A 27,344-nucleotide genomic window follows, 5' to 3' on the forward strand; every position below is an offset into this window, starting at 1 on the left:
TCGAAGGGGAGGGAGGAAATATGAATGTATCCTCTACCCCCAAAATGTAGGTGGAGAGGATTGGTGGGTGTGAGGTGTGGATGGGGGAGGGGGTATTGGGGCAGTGGGCAAAACCTTTTGGGGGTTTCCAAGCTGAGGTGGGCATCCTCGGGTGATGGACTGTGGAACTGGGAGAATTACAGAGGAGCCATCGTTTACGGTGACTCAGAGGGCCAAATGGCCTCCTGCTGTTCCCATGGGGGCAGGATTGTGGGGCCGAGTGGCCTCTCCTATTCCTGCGGAGCCGGACGTGGGGTCCGCTGTGCCCCTCTTCCTGTGCCAACTTCAACCATCTTATTTCCTCTGACTCTCAGGATCTGCACAGCTGCCGTTTCGAGGCTCTCGGACAACATGGCAGATAAAAACGAAGAACTGGACGTGAAGTCAGACCTCAACAGTGGTAGGTGGTGGCGTCTGCGGTTGCCAGTCTTGGTCGGGGCATCTTGCTGTGGTTGTCTGTGAGTTGGCAGGTCCCGCTGGGGGAGTGGTTTGTGATTTAGGAAAGTAATTGGGATCCTAGTTTTCACAAATGGAAGGCTAGCATCAGAGATGGGAGCAGGGCCCTGCAATACACCCCTCCCTCCTGCTGACCCATCATTGCCAGGGCTGGTCTGATCTTGACCTAGGCTCCACTTTCCCCAGACCAATCCGCCCATCTCAGCCTTGAATACATTCAGTGGCTTGGCTCCCACAGCTCTGGGGGTGGCAAAGTCCAAAGATTTACAAGAAGAAATTTCTTCTCAACTCCATCTTAACTGGGCAGCCTCTTATTCCGAGTTTAGGGTCACCCGTGAGAAGAAGCATCCACTATATCATCCCACTCATTTCCTCACCTGTTTCGTTAAGATCACCTCTCATTATTCTAAACTCCAATGAACATCAGCCCAACCTCTCCTCGGGAATCAACCTTCTTCGAGCTGCTTCTGTCAGTAAGGAGTCCAAAACTGTATACTGTACTCCAGGAGAGGTCTTGCTCGTGCTCTGTACAATTATAGCAAGACTTTTGTACTGTTACACTCCTTCCCCTTTGTAATAAAGGCCAACGGACCGCTTGCACTGTGAATTATTTGCTGTCCCCCATGTGTTAACATCCTGTGTTGCAAAACACCCCAGGTTTCTGCACCTCAGTAGCCTGTAGTCTTGCGGTTTAAGTAACGTTCTCCTCCAGTCTCCCTGCTAGAGTGGGGAACCTCGCCTTCCACTGCGTTATACCCCTGACACATTCTTTGCCCACTTGCATTATATCCTCGTGCAGATTCTCTGCATGGTTGCAGTGCTCACGAATTTCAGTAAGTTCCCGTGTGGAAGATTGGTCCAAAGGCTAGAGCTTGGGATCTAAGGCAGGTTAGCAAATTGGCTCCAAAACTGTGTTGGTGGGAGGCAGAGATGATGGTGGGGGGGTTGTTTTAGTGACTGGAAACTTGTGACCAGTGGTGTACCATGGTGAGCAGTGCTGGGACCTTTACTGTTTGTTGGATACATTAATGGTTGTTACATAGAGAATATGATTAGTAAGATTGACACAGTAACTGTTGGTGTTGATACTGGATGATATTGATTAGTTGTGAAGATTATCAGAGCAATGCCAGATGGAATTTAATCCTGATGTAGGGAAGGTGATGCACTTTGGGAGGACTGTAGGGCCCCGGGGAGTATTGGGGAACAGAGGGACCTCAGTGTACATGTCCATAGATCCGTAAAGGTGGCAGCACAAGTAGATGATTTGGTGAAGAAGGCAAACAGGATACTTGCCTCCATTAGCCAGGGCATGGAATACAAGAGCAAGGAGAATATAGTACAACTTTATGAAACCTTGGGTAGGCCACAGCTGGGGTACTGTGCACAGTTCTGGTCACACACTATCGGAAGAATGCGATTGCCCTGGAGAGGGTGCAGAGGAGATTGACCAGGACGTTGCCTGGGGATGGAGCGTTTCAGTTACGAGGAGGGACTGGATAGGCTGGGTTTGTTCTCCTTGGGGTGGAGGAAGCTGAGGGGAGACCTCATAAAGGTATACAAAACAATGAGGGGCATAGATAGGGTAGATCGTAGGAAACTTCTCCCCATAGCCCAGGTATTGAAAACTAGAGATGGGCTTAGGGTCAGAGGTAAGAGGTTGAGAGATGATTGGAGGAAGATATTTTTCACCCAGAGGGTGGTTGGAAGCTGGAACGACTACCTGAGGGGATGGTGAAGGCGGAGACTCTCAACACTTAAGAAATATCTGGATGAGAAGTTGCAAGACCGGAGAGCTTTGGACTGAGTGTTGGTGAATGGGACTAGTATGGATGGATATTTGATCGATGGCGTGGACCTGGTCGGTCGAAGGGCCTGTTTCTGTGGTGTATGTTTCCAACTCCTTGCAGCTTGCTTCCCTGCTTATTAATGTCCTCAGCGAAACTAGCAACAGTAAACTTGGGCCCTCCATCTGAGGCTATAAATAGTTGTGCCCCAGCGCTCACCCACGAGTTACAGCCAGCTAACCTGAACGTCACCCGTTCATTCTGACTCTTTTGTTTCTGTCCGTGCAGATAAATGATCCCCACCCTCAGGAAATGTTTGCTTGTGTAGCAACATTTTAAATGGCAGATGCCTTCTGGAAAACCAAATACCCCACAATGACAAACACAGGAAAAAAGCTGGAAACACACCCCTGGTCAGGCAGATTCTGATGTGTGAGGAGTAGTCAACGTTTCAGGTCGATGAAAATCAACGTTAAGAACTGCAGCTGCAGGAAATCTGAAATAAACTTCCACCCCAGATCTCTCCCCAACCTTCACTGCTCCCAGAAAATAATGTGTTTCCTTTCCTTCCCACTTCTGGCAAAGGGTCTCAGACCTGAAATGATAACTGCTTCTCTCTCCATAAATGCTGCCTGACCTGAGTATATCCAGCATTTTCTATTTTCCTTTCAGCTTCTCTTTGCTTCTCATTTACCTGCCCTTTTTGTTACATTCTCAAACAGCTCTAATGTATTGTCAAACGCGACTTCCCTTTCCTGCATCGTGGTGATTGTATTAAGATTTTCTAAACTTCCTGCTTCAAATTCCTTGTTCATAAATACCAACACTCCCTCCCCCTTGCATGACTTCAGCTCCCAAAAACTCACGAGGAACTTGGTGCCATTCAGGACAAAGTAGCCCATTTGATTGACTCCGCACCCTCCTCTGTGAACACTCCCTCCCTCCGTCACCAGTGCAACAGTGGCTACAGTGCGCACCGTCTGCAAAATGCACTGCAGTTACTCACCTGGGCTACTCCGACAGCACCTCCCAAACCCCCTTCCACCTCCGCCACCAAGCACAAGGGCAGCAGGTGCAGGGGAGCACCACCACCTGCAGGTTCCCCTCCAAGTCCCTCACCCTCCTCACTGGGAAATCTGTCACCGGTCCTTCAGCGTCACTGGGTGTCAATCCTGGAACTCCCTCCCCAACAGCACGGTGGGAGCTTCTTCACCAGAAGGACTGCAGCACCAGCTTCTCAAGGGCAACTAGAGATGGGGAATAAATACTGCCCATGGCAATGGTCCCGATCCATAAAATGGAGGGGAAAAAATTCTGCCTCTCCACTTCGGTTCCATACCACTGCCCATCCCGTCTCCATGAACCAACCCCACAGGCGCTGTTTAAATATGGCAAGTGTCTCTGCCCTTCGTCAGGCAGTGTCCCAGATCCCCACCCTGTGGGGAAACGCCTTCTCTCCCCTCTAATCCTTACCTCTGTTACTATGAATCTCTGTCCCTCTGCTCAAGGAAATCGCTCCTTCCTATTCACTCCAGACCCCTCGCCATTTCACACCCTTCCATTGTCTCCCCTCAGCCTCCTCTATTCCGAGGAAAACAACCCCAGCCTTTCCGATCTTTCCTCATAGTGGAGATGTTCCAGTGCTGGCAACACTCTCGTAAATTCCCTCCACCACCCTCTGTAGTGTGACCCCCGTCTCTCCTGGGATGCAGCGACCAGAACTGTCCCCAGTGCCCGGCTTGGGGTCTGACTGGTGTTGGACACGGTTTCAGCATCACCTGCCTGCTCTTGTATTCTGACCTCTGTTTACAAAGCGACACGTACTTTCTGACAGTTTAATCACCCCGTAGACTAGTCCTGTTATATTTTGATCAGTGAACGTAAACTTTCTCTGATCACAGCACTCTGTATTCTCACCTCTAATTTCTGGTGTAACCCCTTGCCTTGTTACCCCTCCCCACATGCATGCCTCACCTCGTACTTGTCTGCATTAAACTGCATTTGCACTGATCTGCTCAGCTGCTATAACACTCTGATGATCTGCTCTCCCATTGCCCAGAGATCCCTGTGATTCAACAATGGCTCACCGGAGCCCCATTTCCCCTGCTCCCTGTGAGTTTACTGGAGCCACTTCCCACACTCACCGGGGCTGCTGGAAAGTTTATCCTGCTGGTCTGTAGCACCTTTTTAAAACAAAAAGTGAGTTAAAAACGTTTTTAACGGGAGTAATAGTCTGGATGTCTGCTAGTCCGGCGCCACCAGATGATTCCGGATTATCGGAGTTCTACTGCTTATCTTCCTGCAGCCCTTTCCTCGCTCTTGATCATGTGACTAATTTTTAAAAAATTTGCAAACTTCATTCTCACTACCTTTAACTCTAAATAATTTAGGATTTCAGGAATCCGTTGGGGAATTTAGGGTAGTCTTCCCTCCACAGAGAGCAGTGAGGCTGGTTCCCATTGGGCTGGACTGGTTGAGTACAGAGGGTCACACTGAGCGATATAGTTGGGAGGAGGCTTGTGGGGAGCATAAGGACCAGCAGGGACGGATAAGCCAAATGACGCTTTTTTTTTGATGTACATCCACGAAATTGCGTGTCAAATCAAGGGCTGAGCCCTGGGGATGTTCATCTCCAATCGTACCACCAGCCAAGGACAGCTTCTACCCCACTGTATAAGGGAACCGTTCAATAGTCTTATCACAATGAGATGAACTCTGACCTCACGATCTACCTTGTTGTGACCTTGCACCTTATTGCACTGCACTTTCTCTGTAGCTGTGACACTTTACTCTGTACTGTTATTGCTTTTAGCTGTACTACATCAATGCACTCTGTACTAACTCAATGTAACTACTGTGTAATGAATTGACCTGTACGATCGGTTTGTTAGACAGGCTTTTCACTGTACCTCGGTACTAGTGACAATAATAAACCAATACCAATTTAAACCCTAGGATTTAGATACAGAAGGCCATTTGGCCCCTCTGTCTGCACCATTCATCTAGGCCATGGCTGGTCTTTCACCTCAGCACTACTTCCCTACACTAGTCCTCAATTCCCCTTAAGATCTAAAGATCCGTCAATCTGCCCCTCTCCCACGGATCCCAGGTGCCTTTGGTTTGATGACTTCCTCCATCCTGGTGCATAATGCTGGGAAAGAAGTTCTCTGCTCCTGCAGCCCCAATGCCTATTAAACGGGGAGAGATGACACAGCACTGCGGTGCAGAGGGATCCGGGTGTATGCAGAACATAGACGTTAACTTGCGTGGACAGCAGGGAATCCTTTGTTACACGGGAAGGGGTGCACCAGTGAGGAAGTCTCCCTATAATTATACAGGACGTGGGTGAGACCACACCGGGGGTAGGGTCACAGTGAAGGTGGGATACACCTTCAGTTGTCACATTTGCTCGCTCTTTCCCTTCCTTTTAATGAGTACCAGACTGGAAGAATAACCGAACTGCCTGCTTTAACAGGAAACGTACGACTGGTTACGGTTGAGTGCCCACACAGAGGAAATGTCCCAGCATGGTTTGGTGTGGCTGAGGGGCCCCAGCCCCTGACTTGATGTCCTGCCTTCAAGAGCTGTCTGCAGGGGTCTCTTGTCGCTTCCTGCCACCCCAATTCACTCGCCGTGTCCACCCCACTGACTGTCACTTGTTTATTCTTTCTTTCTTTTCATCAGCTTTGATCAGACCGGTCAACCACGGCTATTCTGCGTACCCTTTTATCATGCCCCCAAGTCTAAATAATTTTAGATTTCAGGAACCCAGTGGGAAATGTTAGCCTTTAAGCAATTAGCTGTTCATCGCTGTTAGACAATGGCCAATTACGTAATCAGCCTTGAGAGGACGTGTTAACTACACTGCACAGATATCAGGTGGAGCAGTTTGTTCTTTGTCCAGGGAGTCACCTCTCTAAACGGGTTAACTGCAGTCTTCTGTCTGTATGTTCTGCTGACGGTTTTGCCTCTGCTGGTGACCCCCCCCCCCCCCCAGTCCCTACACCATGTTCAGCTGAACTTGCACTGTCACATCCCTAAACGTATGTCGCATTTTGCCTGTTTCTTCCAACAATGCTGGTCAATATCTCCGGCATACACAGTGGAGGCCGTTGAGAGGAAGTTGACTGGGTCAACTGCTGCGGTGAGGGCATCGTCTTATGAAGGAAGGTTTGCAGGTGGGGTCGACACTCATTGGAAATGAGAAGAACGGGAGGTGATCTTATTGAAACGCAGGATTCTGAGGGAGCTCGACTGGCGGGCGGTTTCCTGCTCGGGCTGTGTAGAACTAGAGGACGCAGTCTTTGAGTAAGGGGCTGTCTTTTTCAGAAATGAGTCGCAGAACCCTGTAGCACCCAGACAGGCCCTTCAGTCCACACTGACCACCAAACACCCATTTACACTGATCCCACTTTATTCTCCCCACATTCCCATCAACTCTCCCCCTCGCCTGCACGCTGGGGCCATCTACAGCAGCCAATTAACCTACCGACCCGCACGTCTTTGGGACGTGGGAGGTAACCGGAGCACCCGGGGGAACGGCACGGTCACAGGGAGAGCATGCGCACTCCACACAGGAAGCATCCCCGAGGTTAGGATTGAGCCTGGGCAGCTGGAGCGGTGAGGCAGAGGCTCTGGAATTCACCACCCAGGGCGGAGGTGTCACAGAACATGTTCGAGGCCCAGGCAGGTGGACTTCTGGCCTGCAGCAGTGTCGAGTTTGTCGTCCAGGGTCAGATGGACCATGGTCTCGCCGAGAGGTGGAGCAAGGGGAGGGGGTCATACAGCGGAGCCCTGCTCCCATATCTGAAGCTCCAGTGGTCCATCTGCGGAGCCCAGGATCCCATCAGCTTCACCTGCTCATCTCCCGATGGGTCCTGCCCGTTCGTGGGGAACGGATTGGCCTATAGGGGAGTCCGAGGAACGGCTGGGCTTGAGTGTAGGTGGCCTTGTCTTGTTACTGGAGACTGGGACACCTGAGAGGGGCTGAACCTCCTGCCGGCGCTCGACCAGCATGCCCCGTGGTGACCCTACGACCAACCCGCCTGTGCGCTCCCGAAAGCAGGTGGGTGGTGGAGCGCTGTATCCTGACCTCTCCATCTCTTCCTCTTTCCCCCTCCCGGTTACAGGCAGCCTGTGCAGCAGCCCGGGAGACACGGAGGAGACCCGGGAGAACTCGTCGGGCATCGAGGTGGAGGCGTCGGACCTGAGCCTCAGCCTGACTGGGGAGGAGCCCATGATGGAGGCAGACGCGGAGGAGGAGAGAGCGAGTGGGGCCGGGGACGGCAGCCGGAGGCAGGCCGAGCGTGACAGCTCGGACGAGCACGACACTGAGTCCCTGGGAGACACCGGCAACTACTCCATCGAGGAGGAGGAGGAGGATGAGGAGGAGGAGAGCAAGATGCAGGAGGGCCGGGTGGAGCTGCCCAGCCACCTGCGCCGCCGCGGACCCAAGCGGGGAGCCAGCAGCGAGGCGGAGCGGGAGCAGGACTCCTCGGAGGAAGAGGCGGCCCTGGAGCGCTGGGTGAACTCGGAGGTGGAGGCCCTGCCCCTCCCTACCTGGTGCCCTGCCCCGGCCCTGGGGGGGCGCGCCATCGGCCGGGACCCCCGGGCCTTCATGTACCGGGCCTGCGGAGCCCGGGCCTTCGTCGAGCGCTTCCGCCTGCAGCACGGCCTGGAGCGCCACACCGGCTGCGTCAACACCCTGCACTTCAACCGGCGTGGGACCTGGCTGGCCAGCGGCAGCGACGACCTGAAGGTGGTCATCTGGGACTGGGCCCGCAGGAAGCCTGTCCTGGAGTTTGACAGCGGCCACAAGAGCAACGTCTTTCAGGTGAGGGGGCCGAAGGTGCCCCGGCATTCGGGGACCGGCGACGGTGTGGCGTTTCCATGGGCTTCCGTGGAGTTGTACAGCACAGAATCAGGCCCACTGAATGCCCACCAAGGTGCCCGTTCAGGCTGTCCCATTTGGCCCAGAACCTTCTGAAACTTTCCCATATGTGTACCTGTCCAAGTGTTTTGTAAATGTTGTTATTGTACCTGTCTCGACCACTTCCTTTGGCTGCTTATTCCATATACATACCACACTTTGTGCTTAACAGAAAAAAGTTGCCCCTCAAGCTCCTTTCAAATCTTTCCCCTCTCACCTTAAACCTGTGCCCTCTAGTTCTTGATTCCCCAACCCTGGGAAAAAGACTGAGTGCATTCACCCTATCTGTGCTCCTCATCATTTTATACGTCTCTATAAGATCACCTCCGTTTCCTGTGCTCCAAGGAGAAAACAGTCCTACCCTGTCCAACCTCTCCCTATAACTCAGTCCCACGAGAACTGGCAACATCCTTGTAGTTCTTTTCCGTACTCTTTCTAGTTTTTCCCTTTAGCGGGGGACCAGACCTGAACACAGTACTCCATGTGCAGTGTCACCAGCGTCCTGTACAACTGTCCCATGACCTCCCGACTTCTTGCCTTGACTGATGAAGACCAGCGTGCCAGAAGTCCCCTTCACCATCCTGTCTACCTGCAATGCCACTTTCAGGAACCATGTACTTGCACGCCAAGGTCCCTCTTCTACAGCACTCCCCATGTTTTCCTGTTTACATCAGAAAACACCATAATGTTCCTCCGGTGAACATCTACAATGGTGTTTTCCTATGTAAATGTGTCACGTAGCAGGTTCAATGTGTTTACATGTGCATTTTGTTGTGTTTTCCTATGTAACGGAGCAGGGTAAGTGTATGTTTACATTGGCTCACCCTGGCGAACATTTACAATGGTGTTTTCCGATGTAAAGATATTCGGGCGCCGAGTCAGTGTGGTGTTTACGTGGGCTTTCCCTGGTGAACGTTTATAACATTGGCATAGCCTTCTCCTCTGTACAGAGCCATGGTTTATTCAGGTTAAGGGTCTGTTCCTTTGTAAATTGTGGGGGAGGTCTTGTCTGCACTGTGATCTCCACGTCTGCAAATTCCAGAGTTGCTCACACTCTCTTCCTCTCCAGGCCAAGTTCCTGCCGAACAGCGGGGACTCCACGTTGGCGATGTGTGCCCGAGACGGTCAGATCCGTGTCGCCGAACTCTCGGCCACAGAGTGCTGCAAGTCCACCAAGCGAGTGGCTCAGCACAAGGGCTCCGCGCACAAGGTTGGTGCTCTCTCTGCTCTTCTGCTCCCTCCCGACTCCCTGTGGCATTTCTAGTCACGCAAGGCACAGAAGCAGTAGGAGGCTATTTGGCCCCTCTGCCCTGCTCCCCCATTCACGGCTGATCTCTTACCTCAGCACCACTCTCCTGAACTGACCCCATATCCCTCAATTCTCTTAACATCCAAAGATCCGCTGAACTTTGTCCTGGATATCTCGGTGTCTCCTTGGCCTCTGGGTGAGAGAATCCCAAAGATTCATTCCCCTGCCTCTGGGTAAAGGAATTTCTCCCCATCCCTGTCTTATTATTAATTCTGAGGCTCTGACCCCTGGTTGTAGACACCCCAGTGAGGGGGAGCAGTCCCCCACCTACCCCGTCGAGCACCTCAGGAGTTGTGTACGTTTTGGTGGTTCTCCCCAAGGAACAGCAAGCACCCCCTCCCGGTTGTGTTCGTCATCGGATGGAGCCTCTCTCCCTGGACCCAGCCTGTCCAAACTCCTCCTGGTTTTATAGAGCACCCTCGCTCTCCGCTGCCCATCGTCAACGGAATAGACCCCAAACCTGTGGGTGGCGTGTGCTCCACCGACACTTGGCTTCACACCCACCGGCCGTATCTTGGCGCTGAAGCGGTTCACGATCCTTTCAGTGGAGCTTTGGAGCTGATTGCTCGAGACTGGGCTTGCCTTGTCCAAAGCGGGCGTGACCTTGGGGAGGGACGTTTCTCGGGGGTGGGCGGTGAGAGTGTGGGGAAGTGGGGGTAAGGCTAGGTTGGGAGCTTGACATCAGTTGGTTCTTCTGTGCCTGCAGTTGGCGCTCGAGCCCGACTCGCCCTGCACCTTCCTTTCGGCGGGGGAGGACGCCGTGGTCTTCACTATTGACCTGCGCCAGGAGCGGCCCGCTTCGTGAGTCCCGGGGCTGGGGGGTGGGGGATCTGGGCAGGGTCTCCAGCAAGGTCAGTGCCAAGGCTAAGCCATGGTTACCAGTAGAAAGTCAGTGCCAGGTTACTTGGCGGAGGGGGCTGAGGGCGTTGTGGGTTACCGGGGGTGAGGGGTGGGGCCAGTTTACCGGGGGAGGGAGGAGAGGCAGTGCCAGGTTACTGGGGGAGGGGTATTACTGGGCACTGCCAAGGGAGTACCGGGCTGCAGTGCCGGGGGAGTGTTGCACCGGGGGAGGGGCGGTGCTGAGACACCAGTGGGTGGGTCCGTGTCCCAGGGAAAGGCGGTGTAGAGGGAGTGCTGAGTGCAGGAGTGAGGTGGGGTGGTGGTGGGGTTGTTGCTGGATTAACAGGGGAGGGGCAGTGGGTGGGGTCCGTGCCCCAGGGAAGGGTGGGCTGTGGCAGCTCCGGGCAGACGTCCTGTTTAACCGAGCTCCCTCCCTCTTGCCAGGAAACTGGTTGTCACCAAGGAGAAAGATAAGAAGGTGGGGCTGTACACCATCTACGTCAACCCTTCCAACACACACCAGTTCGCAGTGGGAGGCCGGGACCAGTTCCTCAGGTGGGCCTCGCAGATCGATCGATGCGGCGGTGGGGCTGTGGTGTCAGCAGGGGGCCAGTTCTGCGCGGCCCCACGCACTGACTACTCGCGGGTCCTACCATCCGTGCTCCCCCTCTCTCGCGCACCCACTGACACGGCGCGCGCTCTCCCTCTCGCTCGCGTGCTGACGCAGTGTCTCTTCCTGTTCCAGGATCTACGATCAGCGCAAGATAAACCAGAACGAAAACAATGGTGTCCTGAAAAAGTTCTGCCCCCACCACTTGGTAATGGCCTGTTGTCTCTGTGCTCGGCCCTCGCCTGTACGAGTGGGGCGTGCGTGCGTTTCCTCCGCCTGTGTGGGTGGTGCGTGCGTTTCCTCTGCCTGTATGTTTGCATTGTGTGCGCGGGCCCTGCCTGCGTGTGGTGGGTGTGCGATCTCTATCCTCCCCCCCATTCATTCCATTGCTCCAACACTTCTCTTCTCGTCCTCAGGTTAACAGTGACTCAAAAGCTAACATCACCTGTCTGGTCTACAGCCACGACGGCTCAGGTGAGCGGGCGGGGGCCAGTGGGTGGTGGGGAAGGAGTGCCCTCCCATGGCAGGGGTTTGGGGCAGGTGGGGAGGCAACCAATATCAAGAGAAGCTTCATGAGGTGGAACCAGTTGAGCTGGAAGGTCTCAGTGGCAGGAAGTGCCAAGGGTGCCTCTTTTTTGATATATTTCAAAATAAACCTTTATCCATAAAAATATATCCAAGAAATACAAATAAAACAGTGCATGGCTTCCTTTGCATTCAGTGTTGTTTAGTCTGCACATCATTAGTGTTCCAGGTTCTGTACATTTGTCACATGAGCACCTTCTGTACACACAGGACTATTGCCACCCATGTGGCCCCCTTTGGCCAATGCTGAGCATCCAGTGTTTGAGCAGCTTTTACCCAGGGACATGTCTAGTGGCAGAAGGACTTCAGGCTGCAGTCCTTCCCCACAAAGCCTTTATGCTGGCTGCAGTAAGCTTCAGTGAATCCCTCCACTTGTACTCCTGCAGCCTGGAATGTGCCAGTGGGCAACATTCCCTTCCGGACGTCTCGCTGTGCTGGAAGACCAGCAAGCTTTGGGCAGCCCAAAGTGCGTCCTTCACCGAGTTGGTGATCTTCCAGCAGCGTTTGATGTTTGTCTCGGTGTGTGTGTCCCAGGGAGCAGCCAGTAGATCAGAGAGGCCTCTGTTACGCAGCTGCTCTGGACAAACCTTGACAAGGCCCCTTGCATCCTTCTCCGGACTTCTGTCCGGACAGGTGACTGTCTCATCCTCAGCACAGCTGACCAAAGGGCAGGCGTGCATTAGGAGTGAGACTCTGACCCTGCAGGAAGGATCTGACAGGAGGGCCCCCTCTCAGTGCCGATGTGTCTCCATTAAGTGGGCTGGCCTCTCTGTCTTCTGCAGACTTGTTGGCGAGTTACAACGACGAGGACATCTACCTCTTCAATTCATTTCACAGTGACGGAGCTGACTACGTCAAGCGCTACAAAGGGCACCGGAATAACGCCACAGGTAAGTGGCCATTCTGTCCCTTCCTCCTGTACTTGCACCTTCCCCCTCTGCAGGACCCACCCTGTGGAATATCTGGTGGATCCCACTGGATTGACTCAACCTGCCAACGTTCGTGTAGTGTTCAAGCTAATAGGTTGGCTCGGACAGAGTTGGGATACAGTTACAGAAGGCAGACTCAGGGACGAATGGGCCATCTTCAGGTTGGGGAGCTGGAACCAGTGGGGGATCCACTGGGGCTGTGACTTTACCTCGACAGTGATCTCTTGGAGCGATTGTCGTCAGATTTACCAATGACATCAAGGTGGGCAGGGAAGCTAGATGCGAGGATGATGCAGAGTCTGCTGAAGTACAAAGATAGCAGGCAAAGATCCGTCAGCCGGGGTATGGTGCTGGGGAAGGTGTGAGTCCCCACTCTCAGGAAGAATTTGGAGACAGAATGTTGCTCAAATGCAATGTTGCAGAGGGATCTGGGTCTACACAAAACACGGGGGTGGCAAGTAGTTCACAGGGCAAGTGGTCTGTTGGCCTTATTACAAAGGGGAAGGAGTGTCACAGGAGGGAAGGCTTGTCACAGGGTGCTGGTGAGATCACGCCTGGAGCACAGAAGGACGCATCTGCACAAGAGGCTGTTCAGTGAAGGTCGACAGGGTTGGCCGCCGGATTGAGGGGCTGGCTTACAACGAGAGGTTTGGCAGGTCACGTCGATGCTGTTTGGAGTTTAGAAGAACGAGAGATGAGCTTAATTTGAGGGAGAGACTGTGAGGTCGTTCCCCCTTGTGGGGCTGCCTGGGATGAGGGTCAGTCTCAGAGTAGGAGGTGAGGGGGGAGGGATGGAAGGGAAGAGGTGACTGTAGGGAGGGATGAGATGGTGCCTGTTTCTGCAAAGTGCAATCCCGCTAAACAGCCATTTAATACAAGTGTAGGAGGAATTTCTCATCGGGGTTTAGTACATTTCTAATTAAAGGAACCTAGAGTTTGTGCAGGAAAATGGCATTGAGGGAGAAGAGTAACCATGGTCTTGGAGCATGACAGAACAGGCTGCAAGGGCCGAATGGCCTGCTCCGAGTCCTCGTGCTCCAAGCGCAGTGAGATGCGTATGAAGTTGAAGTGAGAAAAGCACTGGGGGTCCTGGGTATATAAACGGGGCACAGGAGAAGTCCCGGTGGACCTTTCTAAACCACTGGGGTGTTGTGTCCAGTTCCGGGTCTCCACTGGGGGGAACTTCTGAAGGTTTGGAGAGGGTGGAGAGGAGATTTAGCAATAGGAGTCGAGGGAGGAGAGAGTTTAGTCGTGGGGAGAGAGCGGAGGAGCCACCGGGAACAGAGGAGGTGGAGAGGGGATCTGAGGGAGGGAATCAGAGCCCGGAAAGATGCAGATGGAGACTGTTCCTGTTGGTGGAGGGGTTGGGAACTGGGGGCATGGAACGAAGGTGATGGGCAGAAGGGCATTGAGGAAGGGCCTCAGTCCCCGGAGGGTGGTCGAGGACCGGCGGCAGGGTCAGTTGCGGTATCAACAGGGAGATGGCTGTGTCGGACACGGGAGGGTGGCGGGGAGAGGGACTGGGCAGATTGCTGCTGGGTGGGGCCAGCGTGCACTGGCCAGGCCGACCGGCCTCTCCCAGTGCCCGTGAGTGACCTGTGACACGTGTCTCTGCCCACCCAGTGAAAGGCGTGAACTTCTACGGGCCGAAGAGCGAGTTTGTGGTGAGCGGCAGTGACTGTGGCCACATCTTCCTGTGGGAGAAGCTGTCGTGTCGCATTGTGCAGTTCATGGAGGGGGACAAGGGTGGCGTGGTGAGTACAGGAGGTGGCTCCGTCGCGGCAGCCGCTGTGTGTTCGAGTATCCTCGCCTCCACTGTGTGGTCGGAAACGGAGCAGGCGCCCTGGGCAGGACAAGCTCCTGTGAGCAGCCAGGTGTAGGGTCTCGACCCTAAACATCGACTATCCATCTCCCTCCCACAGATGCTGCCTGACTCGCTGGGTTCCTCGGGACAGATTGTTGCTCCGGATTCCAGCATCTGCGGTCTCTTGTCGTGTCTTGCCCAGATGGAGAGTTTAGTCGTGGGGAGAGACTAGAGGAGCCGGGAGTAACGGAGGAGGTGGAGAGGGGATCTGAGGGAGGGAATCAGAGCCAGGAAAGATGGCTCTGCATGTTAAATGGCCTGTTAAATATTGGCCTGAGGCATCAGGAGCACCATCCCACCCCCTAATTGTCGAACTGGTGGCTTGAGGTTCAGTCACAGCCGGTCAGGGCCTGGGATGGTGCTCCCTGTACACGGACCTCCCCCCTCCTCGCGGGACAGTGCACCCTGTGCGCGCTAACCCCCTCCCCTTGATGGGTCGCTGCTCCCCGGGCTGGGACCGGATTCCCGGGTGTCGGTACCATGGGCTGATGTGTCATCTCTCGCTCTCTCGCCCCACCCCTCTCCCAGGTGAACTGTCTGGAGCCCCACCCTCACCTTCCCGTCCTGGCCACCAGCGGCCTTGACCACGACGTCAAGATCTGGGCTCCCACCTCGGAGGCGGGCAACGGTCTGTCAGGACTGACTGAGGTGAGGTCCCATCCCGCACAGAGCCCACGCTCCCCGTTCAGCTCGACCGTGGCTCGCCGGCTCGCACCCCTACACCTCCCTACACCCCTCCCCATCCTAGTGACCCCACCAGCCTCCCTATCTATCCCCCCACCCAACTTCTGGCTCTCCTTGTCTCTGTGACCCCCCCGCACCCCTCCCTGTCTCTGTGACCCCCTGTACCCCTCCGCATCCCTCCAGCATTCAGAAGTTATGGGTGGTGGGGGATTTGAAACGGCTGATGAGAGTTTTAAATCCCAGTGGGCATTCCCCTGGGATTTGGGAAGAGTTGGGGACCTATGGTTGCCCCTGGGTTCAGGTGCACTCCCTTCAGGGACCGTGTGCAGCTGTGGCCTATGGCCACACAGGGTCGCAGGAGCCTGGCCAGAGCAGCAGGGGTGATGTGAATGGAATCCTGGGATGGTCGGGGTGGGGGGGGTTTTCCCAGGATCCCTGGATGGTCGGTGGGGGGGGGGGGGGGGGGGGGGTGGGGGGGGGGCGGTGAGGTGGGGATGGTTTTCCCTCGGGAAATGAGCCAGAGTCTGGCCAGTCCCAACTGCAGTCCGAGCAACAGGAGGTGATGGCTGCCCGTCGGCCCTGAGAGCAGGGAGGGTGGGTGGACCGGGGGTGGGGGCTGGAACCGGAGTTGTGGGGCAGACACTTTGGACCAAGGTCGGGAGGGCTGGGTATTTGCGGAATTCTCTCCCGGAGGGATTGTGGATGCCTCGAGGCTGAGGTGATGGGGTGGGGCGCACCTGGGATGCTGGTGTGGGGAGCAGGGATCAGCGGCCATCTTGCCGAATGGCTCCCACCTGTTTCACCCCTCCCTCCCCTCACCACCACCACCACCACTGAGGGCAGGGTTGGGAGGCCGGACTGGACTGGGAACTGGTCCGGGGCACTGGTTGTGTGGGGGTGGGGGAGCACGGGGGTTCAGTTTGCATCACTTCAGGAGGGGGTGGGGGTGAGAAGAGCTGGTGGCATCTCCACTGCGGCTCTCGGTTATCTCTCTTCTCCCCCCCCCCCCAGGTGATCAAGCGGAACAAGCGGGAGCGTGACGAGGACTGCCTGCGTCACACGGAGCTCTTCGACAGCCACATGCTGTGGTTCCTCATGCACCACCTGAGGCAGCGGAGACACCGGCAGGTGAGTGCTGGGGCCGGGCGAGGGCAGCCAGGGACCACTGTCACATGGAACTTGCCTGCGTTTCTAACTCTGACTCTTCTCCCCCCCCCCCCCCCCCCACCCACCTTGTGTCTCCTGACAGCGGCGACGGGAGCCCATCTCCGCGCCGGAGGACGAATCCGACGACACGTCCAGTTCCTCGGAGACGTCGGACGAGGAAGAGGACGGCCCCGATCGGGTGCAGTGTATGCCCTCCTGAGGAAGGAGCCGGGGAATGCCCACGCACCACGCAGACGCCCTCAGACAGGCGGGGAGGTGGCACGGGGACTGGCGGTCACACCACTTCATGGGGGGTGGGGGGAGGATGAGGGGAGACACCCAGACGGAGAAAGCAGACGGGCACAGAGCTGACCGGGAGGTGGGACGAGGGAGAGTGTGAGCACAGTCCACAGACTGGCAGCGACATGCAGGCTCCTCCTGTTTTTGTGTCTGAGTTGTTCACAATGGGCTGGGAAGGGTCTGTGTGCCTCACCTCGCTCTCCCAGTCCCCTAGTGTCTCTCTCTGTCTGACTGTGTGTGTGTCTCTCTGTCTCTGTTTGACTATTTCTCTCTGTCTCTCTCTGTCTCTGTCTCCTCTCACCCTCCCCCCCACCCCCCTCCTGTGTTCCCACTCACTCTGTTACTGACCCGTGCAAATCGCCACAGTATTTTTCTGATTGACAACTTTCTAAGTTTTGTATATCCACAGGCTCGTCCGTCCCTGCAAAACTAGCCAATTATGGTTTGGGGGGGAAAATAATATTTTAAAAAGTAAAAGTTCTATGTTGATAAACTGTTTAAAAGTTAGGGAGGTGGGGCAAGTATCCACTTGCCGCCTTGCCCCACTTCCCCACACCCCTCTTCCCCCATTAGGGCGTGTCCGGGGCCAGAGGTGTGCCCGCTCTTCGAGCCTGCAGTTTGGGGTGGGGTGGGGGGGAGGGGGGACGCGTCAAACGGCAGATTTGGAAATGCTTTACAGATGCCGTGACAGGTATAGCTTGTTGCTTTCTGCGTTTTGCCCGTTCTCGATTTTGATGGATTTGGATTTAGACCGCAATTAAAAATCGCATTGAGTGACCTGCGTTCCTACGTGTTCTTTTATCCGTTCCAACGCGGGAGGGAGCTCGACCTGGTGGCAGTGGGAGGGAGCTCAGCTTAGTTGGGGGGTGGGGCGGAAGCTCAGCTCCATTGGAGGCAGGAGGGACTCGGGAAGTGTTGGGGAAGAATGCATATTTGAAATAGAATGCAGAGGAGGCCATTTGGCCCTTTATGTAGATACAGGGACACGGGCACTCACCCTGTTGGAGAAGTAGATGCCCTCAGTATTATTCCATCTGCCAAGTCCTTGCCCATTCACTTAGCCTGCCCCTATCCCCTTCAGAGTCCACACTGTCCCTCGGCTCCTGATGCTCAGCAGATGGAGATATTACACTTGATCCATTCTTCCGATCATTGTGAACAGCTGGGCTCCGGCACCCCAGAATTCGCACTCCCAACCCCCAAAAATGACCCCATTTCTAGTGTTTCCTGTCTGGTATCCACTCCCCAATCCACATCAGTGCAGTTCCCCCGATATCTCTTTAACAATCTCCTGCGTGGCCCCCTATGGAAGGATGCTGGCTGACTGGTCTGCAGTTTGCAGTTTTATCTTCCCCCTCCGTTCCTAAACAGTGAGGCTACATTTGCAACTTTCCCATCTGTGGGAACTGTTCTCGGATCGATGGGATTGTGGAATTTGGCAACCAGTGTGTCCTCTCCACAGTTACCTCCTTCCGACCCAGGCCCTGGGGATTTATCACATTTCAGTCGTGTCATTGCTCTAATACAATTGAACTCTTTGACGCTAGTCTTCAGTGCTAATATCTCTGAATTCCTTGTTCACTTTAGTCCTGTAGTTTCTGGGAGATTTGCTGGGTCTGTTTCTGTGAAGGCAAAGGGTTGTTTAACTGCTTTTTCACTTCCCATTTCCAATATAATTCCTCCGAACTGAGTGTGTAAGGGGCCCACAGTTTCTTGTTCACTGATTCTTGAAATAGTTCAAAGTTCTTGGGATGTCATGTTGCAGCTGGATAAAACTTGGGTCAGTCACAGTTGGAATAGAGTGCTGGTTACCAGATTGCACGAAGTACCTGGTAGATTAAGAAAGATTGCAGAAGAGATTCACCAGGATGTTGCCTAGATTGGAGGGCTGTAGTGAGAAGGAGAGATTGCAGAGGCTGGGGTTATTGTTACTGAAGCTTAGGAAGCTGAGGGTTGATCGGTAAGTTTTTCCACAGAGGGTGAAGAATATCTGGGATGAACTGCCAGAGGAGGTTAGTGGATTGGATTACAATGTTTGAAGGGCATTTGTGCAAGTACTTGGTGGGAAAGGTGTAGAGGGACACAGGCCTAAAGCAGATAAATGGGACTACTGTAGGTCGGCATCACGGTTAACAGGGACACGGGCCACAGGACCTGTTTCTATGCTGTACCAGAATGTGATACTACTGAGACAGACGGTACTTTATAAAAGAATAGCTTTAACTTGGAAGTTACACCTTCCACTGAAGTATACTGTTTTATCAAAGATTGCATTGCATTTTACATGGTATGTAGTCTGGAGTGTTTTACATGATGGTTTAACTCAGTTGATGGCAGTTATTTCATATATCAAGAAAGGCCTTGGAAGTTGCTGCCATAGTTTTACTTGGATGCTGCTGAATAAGGCTGAGTCCCCCATTTGTTGCCTCAATTATGCAGATCTGTGCCTCTTGTACTGGCAGTGTGAGCTGTGGTGTTCTCCCTGACTGACCAGAAGAGAAAGGCGATGCCCAGGTGTTGGCACCAAACCCCGGTAACTTGATTGTGGCTGTGGTAGCAAGGCTGGGATTGTGCAAGCTGAACCCCTCTGGTGTGGGCAGGGAAGAGGGTTTCAACACAATCCATCATCTACTGCTGACATTAGTAAATATCCCCTGTTATGTCACAGCTTGCTGGGTACTTCCTGGGACGGTCAGCAGGAGGAAACACGATGGGGTCAGTATCCCCACCTGCCAGTGAGGGGAGACACCGGGTGATATCCCCACTCACCAGCAGGGAGCGAACACTGACCCACCGCCCCACCCGCTACAGTAACCAGCTCCCATCACCGCACGACGGGAGGCCGTTCAGCCCCTCGCACCCACTGCGCAGGAACAGCAGATGGCCTTTCAACCCGTTAGCGGGAGGCTGCCCACTCATCCACACACACCTTGCGACGGAGACAGACACTGACACTCACAGATCCTACATCAACAAATGATTTTATTTCCAATCGCTGCAGGGGCTGGAAGCAGTTTGCCGTCGCTGTGCAGCCTCCCAGTGGTGGGGGAGGAAGGGGAGTGGGGCGGAAGGAGGGTCTACAGATGGATGAGGAGGAGAGAACTAGTGCATGGATGGAGGGGGGAGAGGGAGGGAGCACAGGGTGAGAGGAGCACAGGTGGTGGGAAAGGGGGAGGGAGGGGGCAGAGGAGCTGCGATGGTGGGAGGGAACGGTAGGGGTAGTGCGGAGGTTGGATGTCAGCCGGCGGCCTCTGCCTCTGCTTGCATGCCGCTCTACGCGGGGGCAGGGGTGGGGGTCGGGGCAGGGCGCTCAGTAGTACGTCTCCCGCTCCACCCAGCCTGGAAGAGAGATTTGGGGGGAGAAAAAGAAAGTCAGTGCTGAACATTGACACCTCAGTGCAGTGCCGGACACAGCGTGAGCATGGGGCGATCCCACTGCCCCCTCCCTGTCGGTGGGCAGACGGTCTCCGTGCAATTCCCGTGCTGGCCCACCTGGTGCCCCCACCCGCCACCATCTGGCGCCAAAGACAGGGCAGGCGATACCTTGCACCCCCCCCCCCCCCCGCCCACCGATGTGGACCCATGCTCACCTCTACAGCCATCTCCCCCTCCCCATCTCTCCCCTCCGATGTCAGCCCATGCTCACCTCCACACCCATCTCACCCCCCCCCACCCACCTGTCCCATCTCTCACCCACCCACCCACCAACCTCCATCTCCTTCCCCCTCCCCCTTCCCCCCCCCCCCCCCCCCACCCCGACGCTCCGCAGGAGAATGTGCTGGAAGCAGCGACTCACCGCCGGGGTGTCGGCGCAGAATGAACTTCCTGACCTCGTCGTAGATGAAGATGAGGAGGCTGTAGGGGAAGGCGCAGAACCACCAGGGGAGCCTGTGGAGGGCGAGAGAGGGAGGGAGTGAGGCCGTGGGAGAGAACACAAGAGATTGGTGGTGGGGGGGGGGGGGGGGGGAAGAACAGTGAGGGAGAGACAGATGGGTGAGGGGGAGGATCAGGGGATAAGTAACACGGAGGGAGGGAGCTGGGAAACGAACATGGCTGCCTGAGGGAAGGGGAGTGGGTGAGGGGTGTTAGGAGGGAGGGAACGTGTGTGGGTGAATGACGGAGGGAGGGAGGCGGGTGAGGGAGGGAGAGGGATGGGGAGGACACAGAGTGAGTGTGAGGCAGAAAGCGGGGGGGGGGTGGAACAGAGAAGGTGGGTGATGGGGAGTGGGAACGAGTGAAGGGGGAGTGAGAGAGAACGCTCCCCGTGACCTCCTCCAGCCCCAGCACCCTCCCCATCTCTGTAACCCCCTCGAGCCCGTGCACCCCTCCCTATCTGCAACTCCCTCCTGATCTCAGAGTCACACAGCACAAAAACAGGCCCTTCGGCCCAACTGGTCCGTGCTGACCAAGACGCCCATCTAAGCTGGTCCCATTTGCCCGCGTTTAGTCCATATCCCTCTACGCCCCTCCTGTTTATGTACCTGCTCAAGTGTCTTTTGAATGTTGTTATTATCTCTTTTACTGTAACTCTCTACACCCCATCCCATCTCTAACCCCCTCCATCCCCTCCACTCTCCCTACCACTGTAGCTCCCTCAGGCCCCAACAGCCCTCCCTATCGCTGTCGCTGCCTCTGTCTCCCGGACTCTCCCTGTCTCCGGCACCCTCCTGTGCTGGGTTGGGGAGGGGGAAGGTGCCTTACTTCAGCGGGTACATGCGCAGGGCGACGTCCATTCCTGGGCAGTAGGAGAGGAACGCAGCCAGGGCCGTCTCCTCGAAGAGGCCGAAGATCAGGATCTTGTTCCTGGACGCAGGGAGAGTGAAATGTAGAGAAATTACAGCTGTTCCTCCCCTCACCCTCCCTCCGTCCCCTCCCTCACCCTCCCTCCGTCCCCTCCCTCCGTCCCCTCCCTCCACCCCCCTCTGCCCCACTCCCTCGCCCTCCCAGCCCCACTGCCCCATGCTCCCCCTCCCTCCGCCCCACTGCCTCACCCTCGCCCTCCCTCTGCCCCCCCCAGCCACACCCTCTCCCTCAGCCCTCAATCCCATCCTTCCACTCACCCTCCAGCCCCTCCACCCCCGCCCTCCTCCCACTCCCCCTCCCTCCAGCCCCTCCACCCCCGTCCTCCTCCCACTCCCCCCTCCCTCCAGCCCCTCCACTCCTCTCACCCTTTTCCTCCACTCCCCTCAGCCACTTCATCTCACCTTCCTTCCCTCTCCCACTTAAGCCTCTTTCCCGTCCCCTGTTCTCCTCCCCCCACCCCCCCCATCCGTCCGCCCCACTCTCCTCCCTGTCGTTCTCTGTGGCTCTCTCTCCTAACTCCCCTCCTTCTCCCCCCTCCACACCCCTGGGCCTCCCCCGGGGAGGGGAGGGGAAGGGACACGCACTTCATGCCCTGTTGGAAGATGGAGTTCCTCCTGGTCTTGCAGATGAGGAGGTCGGCCCACTGGACCACCACGATGCTGGCGAAGAAGGCCGTGTGGCAGGTGAACTCGACGATCTTCCGCTGCTCGTAGGTCTGTGTTGGGGGGGGGGGGGTGGAACAGTGAGACAGATCAGTGGCACAGCAGGATCCCGCGGCCCCGGCCTCGCTCCCCCCACCCCCTCCCTCCCTCCCTCCCTCCGCGCCGAGGGGAGCCTCACCCACTCCTGTCCGTAACTGTCCTCCAGGTCGTTGCGGGAGCGGTCGTCCCAGTCCAGCCGCAGGTTGAGGAGGCGCGAGGGCAGGAAGCCGTTCTCCGCCAGGATCACGAAGTAGGTGAAGAAACCGCCCAGCGCCTGGATCATCCCTGCCGGGGGTGGGGGGGGCGGGGAGGGGAGGGATGGAGGGGTAAATGAGGTGGTGAGAGTTGTCCACGTTTACTGATCTCCCCCTCTCCCCCCTCCCCTCTCCCTCTCCCCCCTCCCCGTTCCCTTCCTCTGTCCCCCTTCCTCCCTCCCCTCCCCATCCCTTCTCTCTCCTCCCCTTCCCTCCTCCTCTTCTCTCCTCCTCCCCTCCTCCTCCCTCCCACCCCCTTGCCCCTTCTCCCTCCACCTCCCTCTTCCCCTTCCCTTCCCTTTACACTTCCTCCTCCCTCCCACCACTTCCCACCTCCTGCTCCCTCTCCCCTCCCTCCCTCTCCCCTCCCTCCCTTCCCCCTCCCCCTACCTCCCACCCCCTCCCTCCCTCCCTCCACTCACCAATCTGTCCGTACGCCATGCTGATGAGCTTCTCGTTGACCAGTTTGTCAGTTTTGGGGTTTCGAGGTTGTCTCTTCATGATGTCGCTCTCCGCTGCCTCGTAGGCCAAGGAGATTGCAGGGACCTTGTGATCGGATAACGAGCTTCAGTAATGATTCACCCATCCAATGAGTCCCAGCCAATGGCTCCCTAATCCTGCAACCCGTCCCCCTCCCAGTCCCAGTCACCACCAGCCCCCCAGTCACCCCCAACTCACTCCCATTCCCCTCCCTACAATCCTCCTTTACCAGCCCTTCCCCGCCCCCAGCTCATCTTCCCCTCCCCCACCCACTGACAATCCCTCCCCCTCCCCCATCCTCCTCCCTCCCCTCCCCCGCCGTGCCCTCACCATGTCCGTGCCCAGGTCAATGCAGAGGATGGTGACGGTGCCCAGTGGCAGGGGGATGTTGGCCACGATGAACAGCAGGAAGGGGGTGATCTCGGGGATGTTGCTGGTCAGGGTGTAGGCGATGGACTTCTTCAGGTTGTCGAAGATCAGTCGTCCTGGGGGGGGGGGGGGGGGGGACGAAAGGGTTCAGATTCCTGACCCTGAGCCTCCCCCTGGACCCTCTCCATTCAATCCTCCCTCCCTCCTACTCCCCCAAAGCTTCCCCGTCCCACTGTCTCCTCCCTCCTCCCTCTGCCTCCCTGTCCCTCCCTCCTCTTCCTTCCGCCTCCTCCCTCCACCTCCTCCCCCCTCCTCCCTCCCACATCCCGTACTCCCCACCGCACCAACCCACCACCCCTTCCTGCTTTCCCTTTCACCTCCACCCCATCCCTCACCCCCCCTCCTCTCCCTCATGTTTCTCTCACTCCGTCCTCCATTCCTTCCTCACCCCCCCCCCCCCACGACCCCCTCACCCTCTTCCACGCCGGTCACAATGGAGGCGAAGTTGTCGTCCAACAGGATCATGTCCGCCGCCTGCTTGGAGACATCGGAGCCCGAGATGCCCATGGCGACACCGATGTCGGCCTTCTTCAGGGCGGGCGAGTCGTTGACCCCGTCTCCCGTCACGGCCACGATGGCGCCCTGTGGGGTCAGTGGGGGGAGGGGGTGAGGCGGTGGGGGCAACGACCAGTATCCGCGCACACAGTGAGGCGGACGGAGCGGGGTGCAGGGGACACTCCACGCCGGTGCAGGGGACACTCCACGCCGGTGCAGGGGACACTCCACGCCGGTGCAGGGGACACTCTACGCCGGTGCAGGGCGCCACCGGTCGGTCAGTCAGAGAGCAGTCGCTATGTCAGGGAGTCAGGGGCAGGGGCGCAGGGGTCACAGAGACACAGCTCGGACACACGCCCTTCGTCCCATCCGGTCCACGCCAACCACCGACCACCCATCTGCACTAATCCTCTGTTAATCCCACTGTTATTCTCCCCCTATTCCCCTGAACTCCCACAGATCCCACCCCTCACCCACACACCAGGGGTGATTTACAGCAGCCAATTAACCCACTACCCCGCACATCTTTGGGATGTGGGGGCGAATCTAGAGCACCGGGGGGAACCCACGTGGTCACAGGCAGAACGTGCAAACTCCACACAGACGGCGGCGGAGGTCAGGATCGAACCGGGGTCACCGGCGCTGTGAGGCAGCGGCTCTTCCCGCTGCAAGATCAGGTTATTCCACAAGCTAGTGTGCGCGTCACTGACCGAGCGGCGTCCGAATGGTGTGGAGGTAGCTCTGGGCAAGAGGTTACGGGTGTTACGTGGATGGACGTGAGGAGGTCGACGTCAGAGGGGGGAAATATTTGTAAACGGCGACAGGTGGAAAGGTGCTGGTGTTCAGACCCAGGGGTCCTTGTGCTCCAACAGTAGTGTAGCAGTTAGCGTAACATTTTACAGCACCACCGACCCGGGTTCAATTCCGGCCGCTGTCTGTAAGGAGTTTGTATGTTCTCCCCGTGACTGCGTGCGTTTCCTCCGGGTGCTCCGGGTTCCTCCCACATTCCAAAGACGTACAGGTTAGGAAGTTGTGGGCGTGCTATGTTGGCGCCAGAAGCGTGGCGACACTCACAGGCTGCCCCCGGAACACTCTACGCAAAAGATGCATTTCACTGTGTGTTCGATGTACGTGTGCCTAATAAAGGGATCTCATCACTGGGAGTTAACCTGCCGTCTTCAGGAAGGTCGGCAACACACTGGATCATATTGCAAGATGATCTGAGTGGAGGCGTCTTGCTCCTGTTACATGGGGCACTGGTGAGACCACACCTGAAACACTGTGTGCCGGTCTGCTCTCCCTACTTGTGAGAGAAGGTTCACCAGATCGACTCCTGGGATGGCGGGCTTGTGTCACGAAGAGGGATTAAACAGTGTAGAAGAATGAGAGGTGATCTCCTTCAAATGTACAAAACCTTTACAGGGCTGGGCAGGGGAGATGTGGGGGTGTTGTTTCCCGGGCTGGGGTGTCTAGTACCAGGGGTTGGCTGATCAGGACTGAGGTGAAGAGAACATTCTTCACCCAAAGGCTGGTGAATCCTTGGAATTCTCCGCCAGTGAGGATATTGAAGATGGGGACTGATGGATTCTGGACAGGAAGGGGAAGGAAGGATCTGGGGTTAACGCAGGAAAATAGAGCCAAGGTCAAAGATGAGCCACAATGAGAGGCCAAATGGCCTTCATTTGCTTCTCTCTCTTATTCCTTATTCCTTGGGCTTGGCCTTCTGTGGCTGGATCTGCTGTGGAGACCAGAACTGTGCACGGTGCTCGCAGTGTCGTCTAACCCAGGGATACGGAGACCAGAACCGTGCACGGTGCTCCCAGTGTGGTCTAACCCAGGTATATGGAGACTAGAACTGTGCACGGTGCTCCCAGTGTGGTCTAACCCAGGGATACAGAGACCAGAACTCTGCACGGTGCTCCTAGTGTGGTCTGACCCAGGGATACAGTGACCAGAACTGTGCACGGTGCTCCCAGTGTGGTCTAACCCAGGTATATGGAGACTAGAACTGTGCACGGTGCTCCCAGTGTGGTCTAACCCAGGGATGCAGAGACTAGAACTGTGCACAGTGCTCCCAGTGTGGTCTAACCCAGGGATGCAGAGACTAGAACTGTGCACAGTGCTCCCAGTGTGGTCTGACCCAGGGATGCAGAGACCAGAACTCTGTACGGTGCTCCCAGGGTGGTCTGACCCAGGGATACAGTGACCAGAACTGTGCACAGTGCTCCTAGTGTGGTCTGACCCAGGGATACGGAGACCAGACTGTGCACGGTGCTCCCAGGGTGGTCTGACCCAGGGATACAGAGACCAGAAGTAGGGGACTGAGTGTGAAGCTGGGGTGAAGGGTGTCAGGGACCAGCCCACCTGCCTCTGGCAGCCCTCCACGATAATGAGCTTCTGCTGTGGTGACGTGCGAGCGAAGACAATCTCCGTGTGGTTGGCCAGGATCTGGTCCAGCTCCTCCTCTTCCATCTCCTTCAGGTCCGAGCCGTGGATCACACAGGCCTTGGCGTCCCTGGAGGGAGGGGAACGGGACGGAGTGAGGGGGGTGGGTCACTCCTCGAGCTGCTCCCAATGACCCACGACACCTCCAACCCCCACCGCAGGGGGGTTGGACAACCGTGCCCTGGGAGTGTGTGATGGGACAGGACAGCACAGGAACAGGCCCTTCAGCCCACTGTGTCTGTACTGACCATGACGTCTGTCCAAAGTAATCCGATCTGCCTGCACATGGTCTATACCTCTCCATTCGCTGCCTGTTCACGCGCCTGTCTAAGTGCCTCTTAAACACTGCAATCAAATCTGCTCCCATCACCTACCCTGGCAGCCCGTTCCAGGCACCCACCACTCTCTGTGTAAAATAATGTGCCTCAAAAATCTCCTTTAAACTTTCCCCCTCACAACTTAAATCTGCACCCTCTGGTGTTCCGTTTCCACCCTGGGAAAAAGAATTTATCTCCCCATCAATTTTGTAAACTTCTATCAGGTCTCCCCTCAGCCTCTGATGAGCCAGAGAAAATGACCCCAATTTGTTCATCCGCTCCTTATAGCTGATACTCTCTAATCCAGGCAACATCCTGGCGAACTTCTCCAGAGCCTCCACATCCTTCGTGTAATGGGGTGACCAGAACTGCAGACAATACTCCAACTGTAACCTAACCAAAGTTTTATACAGCTGCAATACGACCTGCCAACTTTTAGCGCCAATAGTCTGACCGATGAAGGCAAATGTGTCGTATGCTACCTTTACCACCCTATCTATTGGTGTTGCCACTTTCAGGGACCCAAAGATCCCCCGGTACATCAATGCTCCTAAGGGTCCTGCCATTTACTGTATACTTTCCACTTACCTTTGACCTTGCAAGCTGCAACACCTCACACTGGTCCGGGTTAAACTCCATCTGCCATTTCTCTGCCCACATTTCCAACTGATCCATACCATGCTGAATCCTTTCTCACTATCCACAACTCAGCCAACTTCCATGTCATCTGCAAACTAATCAGCCCACCTACATTTTTGTCCAAATCATTTATAAATCTCACAGGCAGAGGTCCCAGAACTGATCCCTGCAAACACCACTGGCCACAGACCTCTGGTCAAAATAACTCTCCTCCAACGCTACCCTCTTGTCTTCGATGGCCAAGCCGATTTTGAATCCAGTGTACCAAGTCACCGCGGATCCCATGTGCCTTAATCTTCTGGA

General features: G+C 56.0%; 3 protein-coding genes across 3 annotated transcripts in view; 2 read left to right on the forward strand and 1 right to left on the reverse strand.

The window, feature by feature from the left end:
* The window catches only part of copa (COPI coat complex subunit alpha), a 68,974-nt gene that overhangs the window by 4,751 nt on the left and 36,879 nt on the right, over window positions 1–27,344 (forward strand). The window lies entirely within an intron of this gene.
* dcaf8 (DDB1 and CUL4 associated factor 8) lies at window positions 304–17,255 on the forward strand. The gene is made up of 12 exons (XM_052034867.1): window positions 304–439; window positions 7,412–8,115; window positions 9,281–9,421; window positions 10,227–10,321; window positions 10,805–10,915; window positions 11,106–11,178; window positions 11,387–11,444; window positions 12,338–12,445; window positions 14,108–14,238; window positions 14,877–14,996; window positions 16,044–16,160; window positions 16,282–17,255. Exons 1-12 carry the CDS (start codon window positions 391–393, stop codon window positions 16,396–16,398), a joined length of 1,824 nt encoding a protein of 607 aa, XP_051890827.1. The 5' UTR covers window positions 304–390; the 3' UTR covers window positions 16,399–17,255.
* Window positions 19,443–26,181, reverse strand: LOC127581057 (sodium/potassium-transporting ATPase subunit alpha-2-like; the record flags this gene model as incomplete). Its single annotated transcript, XM_052035117.1, has 9 exons — window positions 19,443–19,817; window positions 20,275–20,366; window positions 21,180–21,281; window positions 21,866–21,996; window positions 22,122–22,267; window positions 22,659–22,782; window positions 23,047–23,201; window positions 23,559–23,727; window positions 26,005–26,181. Coding segments are annotated over 9 exons (1,125 nt in total), but the record flags the coding sequence as incomplete, so codon positions are not given.

This window comes from Pristis pectinata, chromosome 20 (assembly GCF_009764475.1).
Source record: "Pristis pectinata isolate sPriPec2 chromosome 20, sPriPec2.1.pri, whole genome shotgun sequence".
NCBI lineage: Eukaryota > Metazoa > Chordata > Chondrichthyes > Rhinopristiformes > Pristidae > Pristis > Pristis pectinata.